Source organism: Rhineura floridana, chromosome 6 (genome assembly GCF_030035675.1).
Source record: "Rhineura floridana isolate rRhiFlo1 chromosome 6, rRhiFlo1.hap2, whole genome shotgun sequence".
Classification (NCBI taxonomy): Eukaryota; Metazoa; Chordata; class Lepidosauria; order Squamata; family Rhineuridae; genus Rhineura; species Rhineura floridana.
Genome location: NC_084485.1, coordinates 108,076,380 through 108,099,994, shown reverse-complemented (window position 1 = coordinate 108,099,994; position 23,615 = coordinate 108,076,380). Strand labels below are relative to the sequence as shown.

At 39.1% G+C, this 23,615-nt stretch overlaps 2 protein-coding genes across 2 annotated transcripts in view; one reads left to right on the top strand and one right to left on the bottom strand.

Annotated features, from left to right (window-relative positions):
• The window catches only part of TNNI3K (TNNI3 interacting kinase), a 273,974-nt gene that overhangs the window by 43,617 nt on the left and 206,742 nt on the right, over window positions 1-23,615 (bottom strand). The window lies entirely within an intron of this gene.
• LRRC53 (leucine rich repeat containing 53) lies at window positions 883-23,025 on the top strand. Its single transcript, XM_061630131.1, has 4 exons — window positions 883-970; window positions 12,780-13,586; window positions 17,979-18,503; window positions 20,723-23,025. The coding sequence occupies exons 1-4, from the start codon at window positions 883-885 to the stop codon at window positions 23,023-23,025; spliced, it is 3,723 nt and encodes a 1,240-aa protein (XP_061486115.1).

The following is a 23,615-nucleotide window of genomic DNA, read 5'->3' as shown; positions in this document are numbered from 1 at the left end:
TTTGTGTTTTAATTGTGTATTTTATTATATATGTGTGCAATTTTATTGTAGCCACCCTGAGTGCCCTATTGTATGGTAGAAGGGTGGGATAGAAATATTTTAAATAAATAAATAAATAAATAAATAATAGATGGACCCTTGCTCTGATATCACAGAGCTTTCCTTATGTTCTTATCACATATGCTCAGTCAAAAGGTACACAAGGCTGTGTTGTGAATTTGTGGCTGATGTTCCTTCTATATGAAAAAAATAAGATTTGTTTTATTGTCCCAATTACTATTCTGCCAAAGTTTCTAAGAATATGCTTAATGCCCATTGATCTTGATGGACTCTTAGCACACTGTCAAATATATTTGAACAACATGCTGGATGCTTTTTCAGCTCCTAAAGCTCTGTTTCACTAAAAAAAAAAGTAAAAAAAATTAACAAGTCATATTTGATTTGCAAATATTCCTTGTCTCACTGCTCAGTAAGTGGATAATGTGTGTTAATGTCAAATTGTTAGCAGAAAGAAGATGTGTCTCAAAGTCTTTGTTAATTAAGGCTCTCGGAGTTTGTTCATTTCTAAAATCTGACCCTGCTTTCCCATGTCTAATGTATTTTCATTTATTATAAATGAAATCAAAATAGGAAAAATCACAATTATTTTCCACCCTGTAGAATGCACCAACATCTGACTTTTTTAAAGGTGTAATTCTTTGAAAAGTGATGTGATCACTGCTTAATTTACTTCATTACTGAATTGCAATTAAGCTATGAATAACAATATTAAAAAGCCAGTGCCAAGTAATGTGTGTGTGTGTGTATATATATATATATATATATATATAAATGCCCTTTATTTTTCCCCTTTTAGGTGCATTACTCATTCTACTTGCTATGATGATTCAGTTAATAGCATCATGCCCTTCTTCATGCGTGGTATGCTCTGAAGATATTACTCTGTGTCAAGGATTAACATATATACTAGGTAACTAAGACGCTTTAAGAGACCTGATATTTATTCTATACTGTAAGCTCACATAGCACAGCTATAATTGTATTGACTGCTTTTTGTGCCTGCTGCTGCGAGGTAAACTTTCAGAGAGCTAGTCTTTCACATTTTGACTGGAGAGTGATAGCATTGTTTCATTTCTCTTTGCCTAGAGGCCTTATCCAAACTATTCCGAGCCCTTCAGAGGTAATTGAAAACCTTTGTTACTGAGAACAGAGTCATTTCACTCAGCCAAACGCTTTAAGAAAAACAAAATAGATCATTTTAATAAGTTTTGTCCACATTTTGTGCAAAGTTCAAGCTGTCCTCTGGCTGAATGAGCTATCAATTGCCTTATAACCCTGCCAAGGAACCCTTCAGCATTAGCAAGATTAAGTGATGTACCAATGATACAGATTAGCATCATAAAGTGCATTATAATTCTGAAATAAAGTATACTTTTTTCTCTCCCTTAGTGCTAAATGAGCTGTGGAAATGCTAACAAGATACAATGCCTATGTTCATTATGTATTGCTTGCTTAAGTCAACAATTTAATAAGACCTGATTAACAAATTTAAAGTAAAATGCCATTTACATGCTGATTCTTAGGAAACGAAAATTTGCTTATTGCAGTCAGCAGAAAAATCCTAGCCTAGTTGTTATTAAAATAATAGATAATGACCCACAAAATGAATAATGCTTTTCACTGTCCCCTTTGTCATACTGTTCCTATTTTGCATAGGAAGGAACAAAAGGAAAAATGAAAGGATATAAATCTGATGCTGAATGTAAATTTAGTAACTTCCAGAATTTTGTGATGATCTTCTGTGTTGCCATCCTATTCCCATAGTACAGATGCTAATGAAAGTCTCTCTGCTCGGAAAAGCTCTGAAGCATGGGCTCTACATTAAGCTTACAGCTAAATGCAGTCAGTAGCCTTTAAATGGAAGTTTCAAGGTATATATGGTGTTTAGGCCATGTCGTTAGGGTGGAAGAACATGGGAGATGCTGAAGGTTCGCTCCTGAGAGGAGCAGCCTGTATGTCAGGGTTGGGAACCTGTGGCCCTCCAGACGTTGTTGGACTCTAGGTCTCGTCAGTCCCAGCTAACATGGCCCATGACCACGGATGGTGGGAGTTGTAGTCCAACAATATTTGGCGGGTGACAGATTCTCCATCCCTGCTGTATGTCTTCCTCAATCAAATCTTCCTCGAGGCAGCAATAGGGACAGAAGGTCAGTTTCGGTTCTCCACATTTCCGCAGGAATTTGCGATTAAAAAAAAAATCCTCATGAAAATTCTTTTAGCATTTTAGTGCAAATTTCTTCTAATAAACACATTTTTGTATGCAGTTTTGACTAATGTACACATTTTTGCAAGGACATTCTCCTAATATGATGCATTTCTGTATGATGTTTCCACTAATATATTTATTTTTATACACACTTTACCCTAATATATGCTGTTTTGTAAATATAGTTTGGATGGAGAACTGCATCACAAAATTTGGCGAGCTTTGAATTTTGAAGGATGGCTGTGTTTCGGTTCTCATATTGTTTCAGAAAATGCAGATTTGATAAATTTGGCACAGCCATTCATGAAACTAATGCAGGATTGGTCAGAACAATTGTTTCTAAGACCTCTCAGGACCAAAAGAGATTGGATGGCTTGCATCTGTTAGGCATTCTGCGAATGCCTCACCATGTCTAAATGCACTTACCTTATGAGTCAGCCTATCTGTGTACAGTTGATCGCCTTGACAGAATACCACTGGCATGCTAACTCCTCCAAACACAAACAGACTCATTCAAGTGTTAAATGCATTTATACATGATGGTGATTCATGGAACACTTATACAAGCAAGTGCTTTACCCATGGCCGCCATTGTGTCTACTTTGGCTTTTAATGCGAGGCTAATTTGGCTGTGAGGATAGTAAGGGCCCAATGATTTTAAATTCTAATCAAAATCAATACAAATTAAGCCTCCACTTTGTAAGATGAATTCCCTGACTTTGAAGCTGTTCTGCGTGGAAGAATTGATGCCAATTTAATTAAACCACATTATAATTGAAAGCTGTGTGAAAGTCAGTGGTTTCCAGGGAATAACGTGAATGTTACTTTGCTTGCTGTTCAATGCCCATGCATTCTGCATTCTTATTCAAAGTTGTGCTTCAAAGGTAGTCCAAAGCAATGTCAAAAATATTCCATTTCATTTTAAATTGGCATACTATGAAATATATAAAGCCATATATCATTGTTTCAATTAATGGGGAGCAAGACTGCTTCATAAACACCACAGGTTTGAGAAAGAATTTCTGGATGGTCACAGAAATATTTTTAAAAGGTAATGTTAAACTTCTAGGCTACATTTCTTAACCAATTCTGACATTAAGCCATTGTGATCGGCTGTGTGACTGAACTGAGTACATTCAGTCTTTGCAGAAGCAATACTAGGTAAAACCTTGTAAGAACTAAGCTGAATGAAAGCTTAGATCTACAACTGTGGGGTTTGTTGTTGTGGTGGTTATGTGCCTTCAAGTCGACTACAACTTATGGCGACCCTATGAATCAATGACCTCCAAGAGCATCTGTCATGAACCAGCTGTTCAGAACTTGTAAGTTCAGGTCTGTGGCTTCCTTTATGGAATCAATCCATCTCTTGTTTGGCCTTCCTCTTTTTCTACTCCTTTCTGTTTTTCCCAGCATTATTATCTTTTCTCACGAATCATGTCTTCTCATTATGTGTCCAAGGTATGATAACCTCAGTTTCCTCATTTTAGCTTCTAGTGATAGTTTTGGTTTAATTTGTTCTAACACCCAATTATTTGTCTTTTTTGCAGTCCATGGTATCCGCAAAGCTCTTTTCCAACACCACATTTAAAATGAGTTGATTTTTCTCCTATCTCCTTTTTTCACTGTCCAACTTTCACATCCATACATAGAGATCGGGGATGCCATGGTCTGAATGATCCTGACTTTAGTGTTCAGTGATACATCTTGAGGACCTTTTCTAGTTCTCTCACAGCTGCCCTCCCCAGTCCTAGCCTTCTTCTGATTTCTTGACTATTGTCTCCATTTTGGTTAATGACTGTGCCAAGGTATTGATCATTCTTGACAAGTTCAATGCCCTCGTTGTCAACTGTAAAGTTACATAAATTTTCTGTTATTACTTTAGTCTTTTTGACATTCAGCTATAGTCCTGCTTTTCTGCTTTCCTCTTGAACTTTCATCAGCATTCATTTGAAATCATTACTAGTTTCTGCTAGTAGTATGGTATCGTCTGCATATCTTAAATTATTGATATTTCTCCCTCCAATTTTCACACCTCCTTCACCTTGGTCCAACCCTGCTTTCCGTATGATATGTTCTGCATATAGATTAAATAAATAGGGTGATTAAAAATCACCCCTGTCTCATACCCTTTCCAATGGGGAACCAATCGTAGCCAGAGTATAAGTTGCGCATCAGGATAATCAGATGCTGTGGCACCCCCATTTCTTTTAAAGCATTCCATAGTTTTTCATGATCTACACAGTCAAAGGCTTTGCTGTAATCTATAAAGTACAGGGTGATTTTCTTCTGAAATTCCTTGGTCCGTTCCATTATCCAACATATGTTTGCGATATGATCTCTGGTGCCTCTTCCCTTTCTAAATCCAGCTTGGACGCCTGGCATTTCTCACTCCATATATGGCAAGAGCCTTTGTTGTAGAATCTTGAGCATTACTTTGCTTGCATGGGATATTAAGGCAATAGTTCGATAATTACTGCATTCTCTGGGATTCCCTTTCTTTGGAATTGGGATGTATATGGAACGCTTCCAGTCTGTGGGCCATTGTTTAGTTTTCCATATTTCTTGACAGATTTGTGTCAAAATTTGGACAGATAAAGTCTCAGTAGCTTGTAGCAACTCTATTGGTATCCCATCTGTTCCTGGTGATTTGATTCTTCCAAGTATTTCAAGAGCAGCTTTCACCTCGCATTCTAAAATTTCTGGTTCTGCATCATACGGTTCCTCCATGAATGAATCTGTCATCTTTGCATCTTTTTTACAGAGTTCTTCAGTGTATTGCTTCCATGTTCCTTTTATTTCATCTCATTCAGTCAGTGTGTTCCCCTGTTGATTATTCAACATCCCTACTCTTGGTTTAAATTTGCCTTTCATTTCTCTAATCTTTTGGAACAGGGCTCTTGTTCTACCCTTTTTGTTGTCCTATTTCTATACAGTAACTATTATAATAGTTCTCTTTGTCCCTATGTACTAGTCACTGTATAGTTGCATTTAGGATTCTGACTGTGTTTCTATCTCCTTTTGCTTTTGCTTTCCTTCTCTTTTTAACCATTTTAAGACTTTCTTCAGTCATCCATTGCGGTCTTTCTCTCTTTTTAACTAGAGGCATTGTCTTTTTGCATTCTTCCCTGATAACGTCTCTGACTTCATTCCATAGTTCTTCTGGTTCTCTGACAACTAAGTTTAAAGCCTCAAACTTGTTCCTTATTTGATCTTTATATGCTTCTGGGATGTTATTTCAATTGTATTTTGGCATTATGATTGCTTTGTTCTTCTTCTTTAGCTTTACTCTAATTTTCAATACAACCAGTTCATGATCTGTACCACAGTCTGCTCCTGGTCTTGTTTTCGCAGAAAGTATGGAACTGCTCCATCTTCTGCTACCAATTATATAATCAATTTGATTCCTATATTGACCATCTGGTGATGTCCACGTGTACGGTCATCTTTTCAGTTGCCCAAAAAATGTGTTTGCAAGAAACAAATTATTGGCTTCACAGAACTCAATAAGTCTTTCTCCTGCTTCATTTCTGTCTCCTAGGCCCCATTTCACCACAATTCCTAATTCTTCTCTGTTTCCTACTTTTGCATTCCAATCCCCGATGATTATCAGCACATCTTGTTTTGGTGTGTGATCAATTTCTTCCTGTACTTCTGCGTAAAATCTCTCCAATTCCTCTTCTTCAGTGTTTGCCATCGGAGCATAGACATGGATGATGGTTATGTTGATAGATTTCCCGTTTAATCTCATTGATATCACTCACTCAGACTTTACGTTGTAGGTCCTAACTGCTCTTGCTACATCACTTCTCACTATGAAAGCAACCCCATTTCTTCTTAATTTCTCATTTCCTGCATAAAATATTTTGTAGTTGCCTGACTGAAAATGTCCCATGCCCGTCCATTTTAGTTCACTTACACCAAGTATTGTAATGTTGATGCGTTCCATTTCTTGCTTGTCAATTTCTTTTTTTTTTCAATTAATTTTTATTCTAATTTTCAAAACCAAAATAATACGAAAAGGAAACAACACAAATCAATAACTAATACAATACAAAAAAAATACATATATATAAAAATATTGACTTCCGATTTGTCATAGTTCAGCTATAAATCTATAATATATAACAAACCTATCTCTTAATAGATTATAAAATCGCCTTCCTCCAGCGGTTATCTTAGTTGGTTTCAAATCTCATTAACATCATATCATTTTAATATTCCACAAAAAGTCAAAGAGAAGTTTCCAATCCTTGAGATATATATCAATCAATTTTTTTTCTAAATAAACATGCCAATTAATCCAGCTCATCAAATCTACTAAATCCAGTAATTTCAAAACACTATAATTCAACTATAAATCTATAATAGGTAACAGACCTATCTCTTAATAGATTATAAAATCACCTTCCTCCAACAGTTATCTTAGTTGGTTTCAAATCTCATTAACATCATATCATTTTAATCTTCCACAAAAAGTCAAAGAGAAGTTTCCAATCCTTGAGATATATGTCAATCAATTTTTTTTTCTAAATAAACATGCCAATTAATCCAACTCATCAAATCTACTAAGTCCAGTGATTTTAAATCGCTCTTCTGTCATTATCCATATTGGGTCCATCTTCCATCTTCCATCTTTACGCACCCAAAAATCTTGCTGTCATAGTCATATAATAAAAGTCTGATAGGAATTTCCTCCATCACAGATATTTTCTTGCCATCAAATCCAAACGTATCACTGAAGTATTGTTGCAAAGCCGCATCTCTGTTCCTCTTTTCCACGTGATACGCTAGTACATCTCTTGAAGGTTTTTCCATTGCCACAAGACAGGGATTAATTCTGTTAACTTTCTCCATTTCAAGTTCCATCAGATCCTTCCAGTCCAAGAATTTTTTTGAACCGATAATATCTTTATCTCCAATCTCTTCAATTCCTTCAGGGACAGCGCTGAATTCCAAACTGTAATATTTGTCTCCAGGATCCATCACAGCCAGGAAATCCAAATCTTTTTTCATGTCCATAATTAAGCCAATCTCCATAGTTTGAACCTTGCCTTTAATTTCTCTTTCATCTTTTTTTTGTTTTCCAGATCTATCTTTATTCTCCTTTCTCATAGAATCCTGAGTTTCTTTCAGCTCCTGTCTCATTTCATAAAATTCAATTCTCCACGCTTGTCTATTATTTCTCAGTTCTTGTTTTATTGAGTTAATCCCATTCATTATTTTCTGAAACATGTCTAGAGATAAAGTCCCTTCTTGTACATCCATAGTCTTCTTAATTGTCATTCTTAAAGCCAAAGGAACAAAACTCCTTCAATTTTCAATGTCCCAAACAAAGAGCAGCTTATTTCTTTAACCAGTTACAAAGGAGTTAATTTTTCCAACAAACTAACGTCACACGCTAGACAGCCCTTATCTCTTATCTGCCTGAAAGTGTAAGAACAGCTTTAGTTCACAGCGTCGAAATAGCTAGTAGCAGAGAGAATGAGCAGATTCGTCAAACAAAAAAAGTAGATCAAAGAAAAATAGTCCCTACCATAGATCAAAAAGATTTCTTATCTCCTCCAATCAGAAATCTCTCGCCCGTTGTAATCTTTAGAATGCCATTTTCCATGTCAGCTTTTTGCAATAAAAAAAAGATAAGCTATTTATATTTTCTTCCCCCCTAGCTCCGCGAACAAAAAAAGGAAAGTCTTACCTCACCTAGGTTATCTCAATTGCTGTTACTTTGACAAATCTCTTTAGCTATATAGATAAGAAAATGATGAATGTAGACAGGAGGATGTTTGCCTGTTAATCCGTATAAAAAAAAACGGGTCACTTATCCAGCTGAGCTAGCATAAAAATCCTCGCTCTGTCTGAGCTGCTGGAAGACAGACGATTCTGACAAATTCCAGACTCCAACAGTCAAAACCAAGCTACGTGGGAAATCTCACGTTTCTTCTTTAACCGGAAGAAATTATTCCCAGTCAGAAAAGAGCCTTCTGACTGAATTTAACCTGGATAAGTTTCATCCAAGACGGGAGCCCGTCTCAGAGGCTGCACAGGCGTAGGGATCCTCCTGGGATCTTGCTTGTCAATTTCTAACTTTCCCTGGTTCATGCTTCTCACATTCCATGTTCCTATTGTGTGCGTCGTACAACTCCGGACTCTCCTTTCGCATCTGTGCGCATCAGCCTCTGGGCTTCCTTTCTGCTTTGATCCAGCTGTGTCATTAGTCACAGCGCTACTCGTACTTGTTCTTTGTTCTTCCCCAGTAGCTCGGTGAGTGCCTTCTGACCTGAGGGTCTCATCTTCCAGAACTATCTCGTGGTGCATTTTGGATACTCTGTTCATAGGGTTTTTTTGGTAAGAGATATTCAGAGGTTGTTTACCATTACCTTCCTCTGAGTTTGGATGCATCTTAGTCTGATGTTTCAGCTTTGACCATTCCGCCTTGGGCGCCCCTGCTAGGAGTCTAGCCTCTTGGTCTAGATTCCTGACGGCATTGCTCTTAGCTTCTTCAGCACTCTCAAACCCCTTCACTATGTTAAGGTGTGCATCCTAGATGGGGGGGATTTGTTGAGAACAACTATTTCAAAATAAAGATTGCTGTTCAGCCTATGAATGATAGAAAGGGTCAGGCAAGGGCAGGGTGAAGGGCAGGTAAGTTAAGGAACGGAACAAGCAGTGGCAGCTAGTGACCATTGGGGCTGGTGGGGCAGAAGGCAGGAAGATACCAACAGTAGGAGGAGCCAGAGCCAATGAGAGGCAGAGCCAACTCATTCTAGTTTTGCCCCAATCCTCCTCCCTGCTGAGTTCTAGAAGGGCAACTTTGAGATTAAGGAGGAGGAAGCTGATAGGCAGTGCTACTTTTCTGGACTGGGTATAAGTAAGAAGGGAGGCAGGCAGGAGCTGCCTGGGGGCAGACTAAATTTGGCGGGGCAGTGCCCCATTACCCCAATGGACCAGCCTCTACTGGAAATAAGTGAAAGAAGGCTAAGAAGCAAAAACAACCAAAGCTAGGCTAGGATCAAATTATGCAAGACTGGGACACCAACTAGTGAGATGAGATGAAATTTCTGGAGGGATGGGATTAGGACCAAAGCAAAAAGCTAATTAACCTATTGTAAACTACTTCCTGTTAAAGACCTAGAGAGCAACTGAAAGGTTGGTGCTTCAAGTATTCAAAGTTGTTTTAGCACAGGTTGGTGCTGCCAAGTTTGTGCACTTTGCTCAACGCCTGCAAAAACTGAGAGGCTTTCCATGATTTGACTTTTTGTTTGAGTGAGAAATTAAAATTAAAACTCACAAAATGCAAGGAACAGTGAATTATAGGTGTTGGTTTCTTGAGTAGTTGATTGCCTGCAACCAATAACTTGTAGTTGTAGGGTACTGTTGCATGCAAGTTTTGGTATATGAAAAAAATTCTAATTAGCCCTCGAGTCATCTATTTAAAACCTTCATTTAAGCTTTTGTGCTGGAGTGTATATTAAAATCAAGTGACATTGTAATGTGTGATGCTGTCGTGAGGAAACCTCTTTGTAAGCATTAACATGTTGGTATTGCAAGGTCTAGGATATGGAAAGTTTCTTCATTTGCAAGTAAACCAGCAGTACTTAACTACCCATGCATTCTACCTGATTAAAAATTCTATACTAATTTAAAGCGTGCATTACTTGGCTTGGTTAAAAAAAAGTATCACTGTATCTGTTTTAAGCAATAATTGGTAGACGCAACAGAAGCTTGCTTTCACAACTATTCTGCCTCATTCAATTAGCCCAAACATGCTAATATGATAAAATGGCAGTACAGTTGTCATGATAACCCATAATAACACCAGCTTTTATCTTACAAAAGTTGCTACTCAGTTAATGGCAGCACTGGTCTTCTACCAATTATTTTTACAACTGTATGATATGCAGGCTAAGACTAGGCTAATCTTTATCGTATAGAGGGACCTGATTAAAAGCAATATATATCTCAACAGGGGGCTGTATTCAGATGCATTAATGAGGGTCCTATGGGAAATTCTCAAAGGCATCAATAAGAAAACAGTCCCCTGTCAAGTTTATTACATTTGCCTGAGGCAAAATAATCCATACTGTAAAGGGAAAACAGCAAATGACCTCCCAGCACAGATAAACATTAGCATCAGTAAATTGGTGAGGTAGCTCAAATGACAGTTGCTACTCAAGGGAGGCCCTTTCTGGTAATAGCAGGAGTGCATCAGGTCAGGATTGAGGCAGGGTGACTGAGCAGCATGGGGGAAGCTTGTTCATTGCTTGAGTGCTCCAGGCTTGCTAAAGTGCTGTTCCTTTTTCACTTCTATTAGAAAGGCAGGGAGGGGAAAAATCTTTTTGCATATTACAGCATAAAATGATTGTAACAGGCAAAGCATTAAGTTTGACATCTAGTGGAACAGATGGTTTTCTGTTTCTCGAATAAATATGTCATGCTGCAGCATAGTTAAATATATATGTATATATACTGGTTAACGAATGAGTGTTGTATGAGGCTTTAGGTGAATTTAAGCTAGTGTCTGAATGAGCATGAGGCCTGGGAGAGGGCAAGCTGGCAGCGACTTAATCCAGATAGGACAGGGAGATTGATTATGGTACTCAGCTGAGAGATGCATCTCGAAGAGTTGGCATAACGCTTGTCGATGCAGCTCCAGGAGGAACAAGTCCACTCTTTCCATCATATTTGTCTGACCTGCATGTATTATTATTAGATTCTGGGCTGTTTTGCTATGAGATTTTTCATCTGAACTTTCCAATCATAGGCTGAATCTTGGATGCAGGCATCATGCTCCAGATGGGGTTCTGAGAGCAATGCACCTCTGCAGAAACTTGTACCTTCCAGCCACTTGAAAACTGATATTGTTGTAGAATTGTGCAATCGGTTTATGAAACCAGTAAAGCCCTTCATTCCACAGCTGGAGTGAAAGATCACAAGCAATGCCAGTTATTATATGTATAAAATGCATTTTGTATTAGCATAGGCCAAATACTGTAAATACATTGAAACAGAAAGGGAGGAGAGCCCTGCCTATTCCCTTCCATAGTATGAAATAAGGCCAGTTCATATAATTTTTTCTGCACCTAATGGTGAATTTGGAGCCCCATAATGCACATCTACCTGGAATCTGCTCCAGGGATTAGCGGATTTTGGGATTAGTGATGAATAGCCTCCAATTTGTCCCTTGAATAGCCTTCCTGCATTGCTCCAAAATCAGGTTATCTTACAGTGGAGTGGCGGATTTTAAATGTTCCTTTTCATGATTTTTTTCTTTTTAAATGATGAAACAGTGAAATAGATGAAAGGCAAAATTTGATTGTAAGAATAGGTCACTCAATTGATCTATCACATTGTATTTCGTCACTGACCTAAGTGCCCCCCCCCCATATATACGATGAAGAACATTATCATCCTGGTCAAAATGCTGCAGCTAGACTGTTGATGGGGACAGACTATTAACAACACATAATTCTGGTGCTCAAAAGCTTGCACTGGCTGCTCATATGCTACCGGGCCAGGTTCAAGGTTCTTGTACGAATTTACAAAGCTCTTGGGTCCAGGATACCTCAATGCTCACCTTATCCCTTATATCCCCTCCCCAATAATTAAGGTCAGAGGTCACTGTTAGTGGTCCCCCATGGCTGAACCATGTATTCAGTATTGTGCACTGAATTTTGTGGAACTCCCTTTCTGTTGAGGTCAGACAGGCTCCTCCCTATTGAACATCCAGTACCTACTGAAGACAAGGCATTTTAACTGAATTCTGATTTTATAGTTTTAACTGAATTTTATTTTCATTGTATTGAGTTACTTGTACACCGCGTACAGCAGTGGTTCTCAACCTTTTTTGCTCCATTTCCCCCTTTCACCATTGTTCAGAATATAATTCCCCCCTTCCCAAGATAGTCTCTCATAGCGTGTTGACGTTTCGTGAGTGACGGTGGTGCTTCTCGTGAGAGAAAAATGTCTTAGTTTATATTATAACAGAATTTCTTGGAGCACTTTCTGGTCTTTAAATAATAAATTAATTTTGCAAATGAAAATAATGCTGCATGTTCAAGAATCGATTTTAATCTGTGACATTCAAAAAACTTTATTGAATGTTGCAGATTAAATTAAAAACAAACTACAATTTTACAGATTGTACATAATCTACAGGACATCACACTTTGCTGAATAGTGGTCCCAATTCCCCCCCTGGAACCCTAAAATTCCCCCTCGGGGGGAATTCCCCCCTTGTTGAGAACCCATGGCTTAGAGACTATTGTAATTAAGCAGTATAACATTGTCTAAATAATCAAATAAAATTCATTGAAATAATGCTTTATATCAAGAAAAAATATTTCAATGCTGATCGATAATTTTGTATGGGAAGTTTTCTATTTTAGCAAATGAAAAAGGACTTTCCATCTATAACTCCATTGAATATGAGTTGCTTAAAATTCAAGCAGAGGATATGAAAAGCAAACTTGCACCTATATAGAAACCTAACTATATTTATATTCCTTTCATACAGCTGTTCCAGCATCCACAAAAGCTTTGATAGTTACTGATGGAAATATCACTTCAGTAGAAGGGTTTAACCTGTCCTTCCTGTTCAATGCAACTTTACTAAGGCTCAGCACTAATGGGATTATAACCATTAGAGATGATGCTTTTCTTGGACTTAGAACTCTGAAGACTTTACTTCTGGACCAGAACCAAATATCAAGCTCTTCTATTACATACAGCACATTTCATGAAGTTCAGAAGCTGCAAGTGCTAGTGCTAAGCAACAACGTTTTGAGCAGCATCCATGGAACTTGGTTTAAGAACATGAAGGATCTTATTAGACTCCATTTAAATGGGAACCAGATAATTAGCATCACAGGTAAAAGTTTTGAGATGGCAAACCTTGGCAACCTCAGGATCCTGGATCTATCAAACAATTTCATTAGTTCCATTGAAAAGAGAGCCTTCCATGGCCTCACCCAATTAATGGAAATCAACCTTTCTAGGAATAGGCTAGCTGTTATTCCTGATACATTTTCCTCACTCACTCAATTAAGCCTTCTAAGCTTAGACCAGAACTGGTGGAACTGCACATGCAAACTTTATGACCTAGCCTCCTTTCTAAGGAAATATGTGAATTCTACATCAAGGATGCTCACAAATGCTGACAACATGAGCTGTAGAGCTTCTGAAAACCCATCAGTCATCAATCTACTTGAGCTCACAGAGGTCAACTGTAAGTCTGCACTTAAACGCCCTCCTGATATTTTAAAAAACAGGAGGAGCAACTACGGGCGAGATGTCACACTGGTTGCTGTTTTTTCCTTTCTAGGTAATGACATCTCTCCCCCTGCCCCAGCATATTTGTCACCTGCTCCATTTTGAGTTTTCTTCTTTCTTTTTTTTGCATGCTTTTCATTTTATGAAAAAATAATCAAGAAATCATAGCCTCACAGAGCCAGAAGGGATCTGAGATCCACCAGATTGGACACCTTTTCCTTAAAAGGATGTTCTGTGTATTAACTATTATACATACCATCACAGTTGGAAAAGCTCTCTGTTAACACAAGCTGTTTCAAAGGGCACATTGGCAACACAAGGTTTTTGTCAGGGATTGGTTTTGCCATTTGAATGTATCCAGTTTCTGCATGCCAGTTCTGCAAATCTGTGGGCTGTACCCTACAACTCTGCATAATGGGCTGGGTGGATGGCACCATTCATGCTGTGCTAATCCCTGTTCAGTCTTGTGCCTACTTTTGCCTTTCTTTTTGCTTCTTGTTGCATTCCAAGGCCTGGGACTGATAGGAAAAAAAAAACCTGGAGTCAGACTATGCATAATGAACATGTTTATTTTAGAGTTCCTTCCTTGCTTACAGCAACATGTAGAATAGCATTCTTCCTTCCAGAAACCTCCTAACTCCGGTGTGCCTGTAGTACATTCAGAGGTAGAGTAGTCTATGCCATTGGTCTTCAACTGGTGGGTCGGGGTGCACAACTGGGTTATGGCCTGATCAAAGATGGGTTGCAACAGCAGCACTACCACCAAATATATGGCAAAAAAAATCAGACAGCCCCCCCCAATGCATGTTTGGGTTAAACGTGGGTCCCAGGTCTGAAAACACCGAAAACTGTTGGACTCTGTGCTTAGCCCAAAGCATTCTGAAATCCTTATCAGGATCAAGGAAAGGATCTGGATAAAAATTAAACTGAAAGGGTGGGAAGGGAGTGTAGTGTCAAAAACTGCCAACCGCCAACAGAAAGAGCCCTTATTAAAGTCTGATGCCAGGTGATTGAAAATATCTATATTTGCAGGAAGATGTGGCAGATGCTCCAACACAGTGGGCTGGATCCCAGTGTTTTTTTGTATTGCATTGCTGCTCCCTCTCCTCTACACAGAAATATACTTATTTTGGAATGGTGGCTCAATTGCTCTTTACATATGACCCTGAGTTCTGTTCAGCCAACAATACAGAACTTGCTGTCCTTGAACAGAAACATATAAAGATATATCTTGGAGTCAAAAGTCTCGCCCGAAGCTATACCATTGCCTGAAGCTATACCACCTCAGGCTGTGATCTCATTTCATTTCACAAGCTAAGAAACCTTAGGCACAGGTTTTAAGTGGAAGGGAGACTGCCAAGATGAAAACAAGACTGTGAGGCTGCTAGATGAATTGATAAGTGATATTTCTCCTCTGCAGTCAAACAGAACCAGTTACTCTACTAGCTTTTTATTTGGAATGCCAAAGTGGCTAGAGACACAAGCAACCTGCATTTCACTAGACGGTTAGAATGCCCCCAAGTTTTCATTCTTATTTCTTGGATTACTTTCTTCAACAGTCTCACTGGCACATTATTGAAACACATATACTAGCTCAAATTGGTGGACATGTTTCAAAAGGTTCACATAAACCTAGATGGGAAGGATCATATTTCAGAGTCTCCTCATGACACAGCTTAGTATATAATGCAAGTATGGGAAATCTCTGGCCCGTGGGTATAATTAGGCCTGGCACATGATCATTTTCCTCCAATCACATCCACCTGAGCCACTCTTGCTGTCATACAGTATATGATGTCAGGTGAGGGGTAGGTATGGACATGACTACAAAGAAACAATTGGAAGCTTCAAGTGAGCTCCCAATTGTTCCTTTGCAAATGGGGCTCTCTGACTGAACCAGTCAGCTGATTGGTGCTGACAATGAGCTCCACTGGGTTTAGCTGCACTAGGGAGTTCCTATTGTATAGGAATACCTGATTTTCCTATGTGGGTGACAACTCCCATGGAGTGTGGTACAGTGGACAGGATGTTGTATCAAGGAATCTGGGTTCTAATCCCACTTCAGCTGCAGATTTTAAACGTTCAGTGCACCAAAGACCCCCAAGGCATCTCTCTCTCTCTCTCTCTCTCTCTGTAGATCTCATCCCACAACTCCTGCTGTAAAAATGTCTGGACTTAACTGGTATCATAATTTCTATGTTTATGCTGAAAATAATGCAACTACCTTATTTCAAATAAACACTGAGAGAAGCTTATCTTTCTTTGGCAATCAGGATTGGTACCTGTATTATTGCATCTCTACCACCAGTCCCTATGAGTCTTCCTTAAACTTGTCAGGACTTGAGGATTACCCCAGAAATTTAATTTTTTAAAAGCAACAATTTATCCTCATTCAAATGTAGCCTTTATTTTAAATGTATTTATTTTGTAGGGGTGCAGAACCCCATCAACTAAACCCAAGTCTATGTTTGTTTTCAATGAAGAATAACTATGAGGCCTGCTATCCCCTTCAAGCTGAAAGCAGGCAGGACTTTGCCATCTGCAAGATTGCCTGGGCATGACACTGAAGGAAACAGGATAGCAAAATTGCAGGGTAAAATAATGTGTAGAGTCCCATCTTAATGGAAGTAGGGTCCTCAGCCTTAGGAGCTCAGAATGCAAAGTTGAGGAGAAAGGTAAGGAAACCCTTATTCAGCCTCACATTGTTACAATCATGGGACCGAGAGAGTAGGAAGAGCTACACTTGCTGGCCTTGCCCTTTTTGTTGCATCCTCGTTACCTTCCACATGTTGGAGGAGGAGGGTCTGAAGCAGGGAGCTTGCTTTACCCGTGTAGATTCCTCACACAATTAAGAGCCCTATACACTCTCCCAGCTTCAGACTTCTCCACCCAAAACACTGAAAATGGGGAGGGCCAGGTAATGGGGACATGACAGAGGTGGTGGAGCAAATGCTTCCATTCTCCCTCCTCACGTGATTGTAGTTGTGTGAGACTGAATACCCAAATAGGGCTACAGAGACCTGCCTTCAGGTTAGCTGAAACATGAACTACACAATGCCAACAGAAACATGTACATGTAGAACTGACATATACTAAAAGTGTAGCTCATTCTTTGTTCATCTAGTAGCAATACTAGATAGGTAAAATTGTTAAACTGGCTTGCTCACTAAGTGAGAGTTCTGTGAGACCTCCAATACAGAATTCTCAGCAGCATCACAAAATTTAGGCTTTCCATGGCTGTTTGAAGGAAAGCCATAACAGGTAAACCATTTTCCTTTGCAATCTAAATGTGCGCCAAGTATTTTCAGAATGTAGTCAAGCAATGCTGTTGATTTGTATTCCAATTGAAACAATATTTAACAAAAATTACAAATGTACCATAATTTGAAAGATCACAAGATTTTAATGTAAAAATTGGATTTGAATGTGAACTTTTACTTTGCAAGTCATACTCTTCAGACTAGACACCATCTCTTAATCGTTTTCAAGTTGAAGATGTCAAATTTGAATTGGCATAAGCTGTCAACTCTTAAATAATAGATACAGTTGCATGTCAAATATAAAACACTGAAGTAAAATATAAAATACTGAAGTCAAATTTCAAAGTAAAATATCAAAAATTAATATCCAAAACACCAATGTATGTCAAATACCAATATCAAATGATCAATAAATATTTGGTAATTATTCTAATTTCTAGTGAATATTCAGTATCAATATCTGCAAGAAAATTCTGAGAATTTTGGTGAACAAATTCTTTTCTGCTATAATATGAAACTATATGAGATGGCAGGAAAAATGTGACTGGATCATTCATATGCACACAAAAAGCGAAAACAAAAATATAAAGGGGAGATCCTAATTGGATCAGGACCACTGTGCTTGGTGCTTTCCCCCATACAAGTTTTCTGATCTAAATTCTCTACACACAAACACACACATAAAACTATTCGTTTCATGAGGTAAAACATACTGGCATGGTTCTTAAATAAACAAACAAATGTCTTTTAACTTCCCTTCTGGAAACTTGGTGTCCTTTCATTTGAATGACAGCAGACAATATTTCATGAACAAAAATGACATGGGTAAAATAAGGCTTTAGCATTTCTTCAGTACAGTAACTGTCATGTCACAGATAAAGTTTCAGTCTATTTTCTCGTTTAAAGAAATCTCAGATGTATCTCCAATCATTACAAATTAATTTGCTCTTTGAATAATTGGTATGGAAGACCCAAGAAGATAGAATTATATAGATAAAAAGTGTGGGAATTTAATTGGATTTCTGTACTACACCCTCCTCTATTACATTTTAGTAATCTCATATAGGAACAATATCCCTTTATCTATTTTGTTTTATTACATTCCAGTGTGTATGTTTAATGTCTAATGAGTTCTACTTTAATTTACCTGATTTCATCTTTGATAAACCTTGTATTTGTCACAGGAGGTGTTGGTCTCACTTGCCTAGTTTTAGCCCTCTTTAACAGGAAGTTTCAACACGGCAAAGCAAATGAACGCTCATCAGGAAACTGCTGTTGCAGAACCCTAGATGAATCCCAGTGTGGTCATGAGGCAAGAAATTACCTCACTAAGGGATACTGTAACTGCCACTTAACTTGGGAAAATGAAATAAAGGTCATGTCCATGTTGGGGTCTGGCAGGGAAATGCCACTTTTAACGGAAAATAGCCATCAAGAATCAGTAAAGGCAGAGCCTAAGTGCACAGGCCTAAAAATGCCACTCAGAAGCATTCAAAAGGAGAATGAACAGATGAAAAATGACAATTTCTTGTGCCTTAACTGTAGACTGCTACAGTCTTATCCTCAAGAGTCATCTGGGAATACAGCTGGGCCTAATGAAGCAGATGTACTGCACCAAAAGCATTTCCGAAGAAGAGTTAGAAGCCCAGAAAACTTTGGGCAGTGGGAGGAAGACACAAGATCAGAGGACCATCCCAAACTGAATCAAGGTGAGTTTTTTTTTCTGGGAGGGAAAACTGAGCATTGCTTCGGTTTTTACTGATGATTCCCCAATTGGTCCTTCTCATGAAGAGTTATGGCAGAGCAACAGAAGTTGGAGTCCATAGTTTGCTGCTCTCACAACATGAGAACAAGAAAGCTCACATGGAAAGGGTCACAGATGTGATTAGTTCCCATGCCAATGTGCCCCTCCTGAGGTCTGGAGAAGGATCCTGGGGTTAGAAGCAGTGACGACTGGTGGCTCCATGTCAGTGGGGCAGTGGAATCTGCTCCAGGTTTTAGTCTTAACTTTCAAGGAGCTGTCCAAGGTGGTGAAACTTATTCCCAAAGCACCTTGGACAGTTCCTTGAAAGTTAAGACTAAAACTCAGAGTGGATTCCACTGCCCCACTGACATGGAGCTGCCAGCCACCACTGGTGGGAAGTAACCTACACTATTAGCTCCTTGCATATTGTTCTTCTTGTTCTAAGGTTACTATAGCAGTGAGGGGAAGAGCTATGGGGCACTGGCAACTATACTATACCTGCTGTAATAAAGGAATAAACTCATGGGGAGGTGCAAGCATTCCCCTAAATGCTGTCTCTATGCCAGTATCCAAATGCAAATTTCAGAAAGGCACTTGGAGATGAAGGATCAGAGGGAGGGAGAAAATTCTGGAGTAGATGGGTAGAAATAGGTGTCATCAACATATACTGATGGGATGGGATGATGTCACTCAGGAATGGTATATAGAATGAGAATAGCAGAGGGTTAGGGTTAGAACCCTAAGGGACCCCAACTGAGAGAGAGAAGCATTGAAGGAGTGATTAGAAGGGCATGAACTGAAGAGAGAATTACACAGAACTATGGCAAAAAAGATGTCAAGCAGCACAGAACGATCAACTGTATCAAAGGCAACAAAGACCAGGGCCGGAACCAGACTACAGTGAGCACTTGAAGATGGTGGAGGCAGCACCAGCAGCGGCAGCAATATGGCAGCACTACCACCACCACCAGGAGCTTAAATAGGCCTGGCCACATCATTGTGACAGCGTGCTGTGCATGCACACCTGCAATCCTCCAAGATGTTGGGTGATGGCAAGTGTGCACGTACAGCAGGAAGTGGTGTGGCCAGCCCACACCAGCTGGGATGGCAGGGGTGTAACCTGGGAGGGTGGCTCGTGCTCTGCAATCTATGCCAGTATTGGGTCACGGGGCGCACGCTCTGCATCCTGATGCTAGCGCAGGTTGCGGAGCGGGACTTATACCTGCCCAGACCCAACCACAAGGGGGCCTCGGCCAGTGCCCAACCTGACTGCCCACTGGCACCGGGCCTGGGAGAAATGACAAAGAGGATGAAGACTGAGTTGAGACCGTTGGCTTTGGTAGAAGTAAAATCACTGGTGATTTTGAGGAAATGGCATTTTCAGCAGAGTGTAGAAGGAGGAAGCCAGATTGGAAATGGGGGGGGGGTTCAAGAGCAAAGTTGGAGAGAAAGTTAAAACAGTCAGAGCCAGCAGCATGCTCCAAGAGTTCAGAGAGAAAGGACAGAAAGGAAATTGGCCAGAAGTTTGAGAGAGAGGGGATTTTGTTTGAATGTAGATGTGAGGGAGAAGGGGGGGTGAATACCTGGAGAGGAGGGATAATGGCAGGGGAGATGGCAATGAGGAACTGGGAAGTGAGGGGAGCAAGGGAGGCATGTGAAGGGGTTAGATAGACAAGGACAAGAGAGTAGTCTTTTATCAAGTGAAATGAGATGAAAGAGTTGAGAGATGTGCAAGAGGAGGGCTGGGAAAGGTGCGTGAGAGAAGCAGAGAGATCAGAGAGGGTAGTTTCAGTTTTAGCATTATAAGATAATAGTGCAGCAGTTGACAGAATGACTTTATTTTCAATGTTTAAAATTATTGTGTTAGAATTATTTTGTTTAACCCTATGTGAATTATTTACTATATAGATAATTCTGGTCAAGAACAAAGTTTTCTTCATTTCAGTCTTAATTCAGTTCAAATGTTGAAAAAAATGTAGTAACTATGACTGAATGTATTAGTCACTGTTTTCTAATGTAAAAGTGTTTTGCATGGCCTGAGGTATTAGCTAATTGTTCTGTTTTCCCATAAGCAGGGAAGCCCTTTTTTGGCACCACTGATGTAGTTTGTTCTAAACATCTGTTTTAGTCAGTGTAAGAGAACTCCTCTACATGTGCTAAGTTTCAACACTTGCTGTTTCCCAGGAATCAGAAGTGACACATTCTGTAGAAGATGTTCAAGAGCTGTGTGTGCTTTGGCAAAAGAGAGGCTTGGAAAACAGTCAGCAAATGAATTGTGCCAATCTCTATCCAAAATTGAGGAGGATAACAACTGCTTAAAGGGTTACAGGCCGAAGCAAAGGCATCTTATTACAGCATCTGACACACCAGAAGAATCAAAGGAATACTGTGGGCGAACAGCATTAGAAAGCTATAGATCACAACAGAGTGGATCATTAGAAAGGAGCAAAAATATTTCTCCACAGCTAGACAACTTTCTTACCTGTAAATACATAGACTATGATAAATATCATGATGTCCCAACAGAAAAGAAACAGGACCCCAGCAAAAATGTAAAGCTGGATGAAGAGCAGAGTGAAGTTAAGAGCAAAAGAGCAGACAGTTGCTGTATGAGCGATGAAGAGGTGCCATTATCACCAGCAATCAAGAGACTGTATCAGCCCAAGAATGTGAGCTTTTATGTACCTGACCTGGCAACAGTGAAGAGAATGGATGTGACAAATGGTTTAAGTGAGGTGAGAACCCTGGAGAACAAGCGACAGCACAAGTGTATTCAAGGAAACCCCTCCCCTGCTCTGGTAAGGAGATTGCATAGTGATCCAGAAGCAAAAACTGAAGAAAGGAAACCATCTCCCACCTCTGTAGGTCCTGGGGGGAAAGAGAATGAATACATTCAGAAGCATAAAATAAAAACTAAAAGACAGGACTATTTAACTGTGAAGTTAAATTTACAGCCTTTTAGAAAAGCAAGAATCCATCCTGAAGAACATCTTCACAAAGAAAACAAAGAAGAATGCCCATGTTGTCAACATACAAAATTGCCACATGCTTCCAAGAAAAAAGAAAAAAGAAAAAGAAAATCTGAAAATTCTGTGGGGGCCCAAGAGATCTCAGAGTGCAACAAAAATATTATTTGCTCTAGAGCAGTTGTTGGGAAAGTGTGTGAAGAAAATGGCACAGATACAGTAATCTCTTGTTCTTCTAGGGGTATTTCTGCAATGACTGACAGTACCTCATCAGCCAAGCATTTACAAACTCCAACTTGCACCAAGGGAAAACCTCTATTCTCACCAAATGGAACTTCAAGGATGACTGTTTCTGTTCTTTCACCTGACCATTCATCAGGTCTTTCACAGAGTACAGCAAATTATATTCCCCTATCAGTGAATTCTAAAGAACTTAATGAAGATGCTATAGAAACTGCAGTCTTGGCCTTTCACCAGAATTCTCTGAAGACTGCAACAAAGGAAAAAGACCACAGTCTTTCTCCAGCTGTCTTTATCCAAAGAGAAAGTTTCGATTTGTTAAATCCCAGCAATGAAGATAATTTACAGCTTCAGCAAATTACTGAGAATGTAATGCAAAACATGGATCTTGAACAGGTCCAAAATCAGCAATTAAAACAACAGGATGAAAACCTAACCATGAAAGATTGTCTGGAAGGGTGTGAAAGAGCTGTTGAGCTTGAATCTGCACAAAGACACCTAGTTACTGTGCAGTCTCATAGCTTTAATGAAATACTACCATGTAGACATCAAAGTCCCACAGAAAATGACACAAACAGACCAAAATCTCCTGCGCACTTCAGTAGTGCACTTTCTCATTCTCAGGCCAATGGGTGTATAACCATCAAACAACTTCAGAAACCTGATAGGGCTAATGACATGGAAGAATATGGAATAAAAACAGAAAGCAACAGTGAGTTGGCTAAAATGTTTATCCCAGATACACAAATGGACTCAGCAGGCCTAAACGAAGAAGGAGCACAAACTGGGGGTGAGTGGGAGAATAACGAATGCAAAACATTTCATAAAAACATTGTCAAAGTGACCATTATCTCTAGCACATCAAGTGTCCCCAGTTCTCCTGAAACTGGAAACACACATTTGGAGAGTAACATCAATCTTGAAACGAACAATAATGTGCATATGGATAATGAGAGTAATTTGCAAGAAGCTCCAAACAATCAACTTGATGAAGGTAGCAATGAACATAAAGAAGGTAAAATGCCACCAGCAACACATCAAGCACCTTCTTTGTTAGCAAAGTTTAAAGATGTCAATTATGAGGAACAAACTGTGATGTCTTCACTCCGTGACAATACAAATAAAGCTGAAATCTCTGTTTTCAAACCTACATTGTCTCCCACATCTGCTGATTATGATAAAGAATTACCTTCACAAGCAGAACAAAGCAAAGTAAATATTTCAAATAACAGTTATCCTTCCTTAGTTCTTTTCAGAGACAAAAAGCCCTTTTCGATATGAAAAGCTAGACTTTCTAACCCAGAACAGAAACTTTCAGGAAGTCAGAGCAATATATAATGGAAAACAAGGAGCTGGTGAAAGCCAAAGCAGAATTCAGAACAAAGCGGGTGCACAATCACTAAACAAAATTGTGGTTATAAATTACAGCTAAGAAGGCATAGCATATTTTGTACAAAGTTTCCATATCATAAAATAACGGCTTCCTTTTTTATAGGATGCATTGAATATATGATTGATATATCTACCTTTTAGCATGGTAAAATCTGACACAGGTACAGTATAGCTGCGTGCATAAATATGTGTGTGTGTGTGTGGATTGAAAACCAGTAAATACTGTTATGGAAGTTTTTCCAAAACTGGAGGGGTAGACCCAAATCTGAAGAAGCTGTTGTTCAAAATGTCCAGCCCTCCCTGAAATGCCACTGAATGTGAATCTGTAATAAGACATCTGCGTTTCCTCAGATTGAGGCTATTTCTCCATCAACAATTCCAAACATTAAAAATCTCCTCTACCAATGAAGCAAGATTGTTGGTCTTTATACTATTCATGACTGTATACACAATGAAAATGGAAATGGACTGCCTTTAAG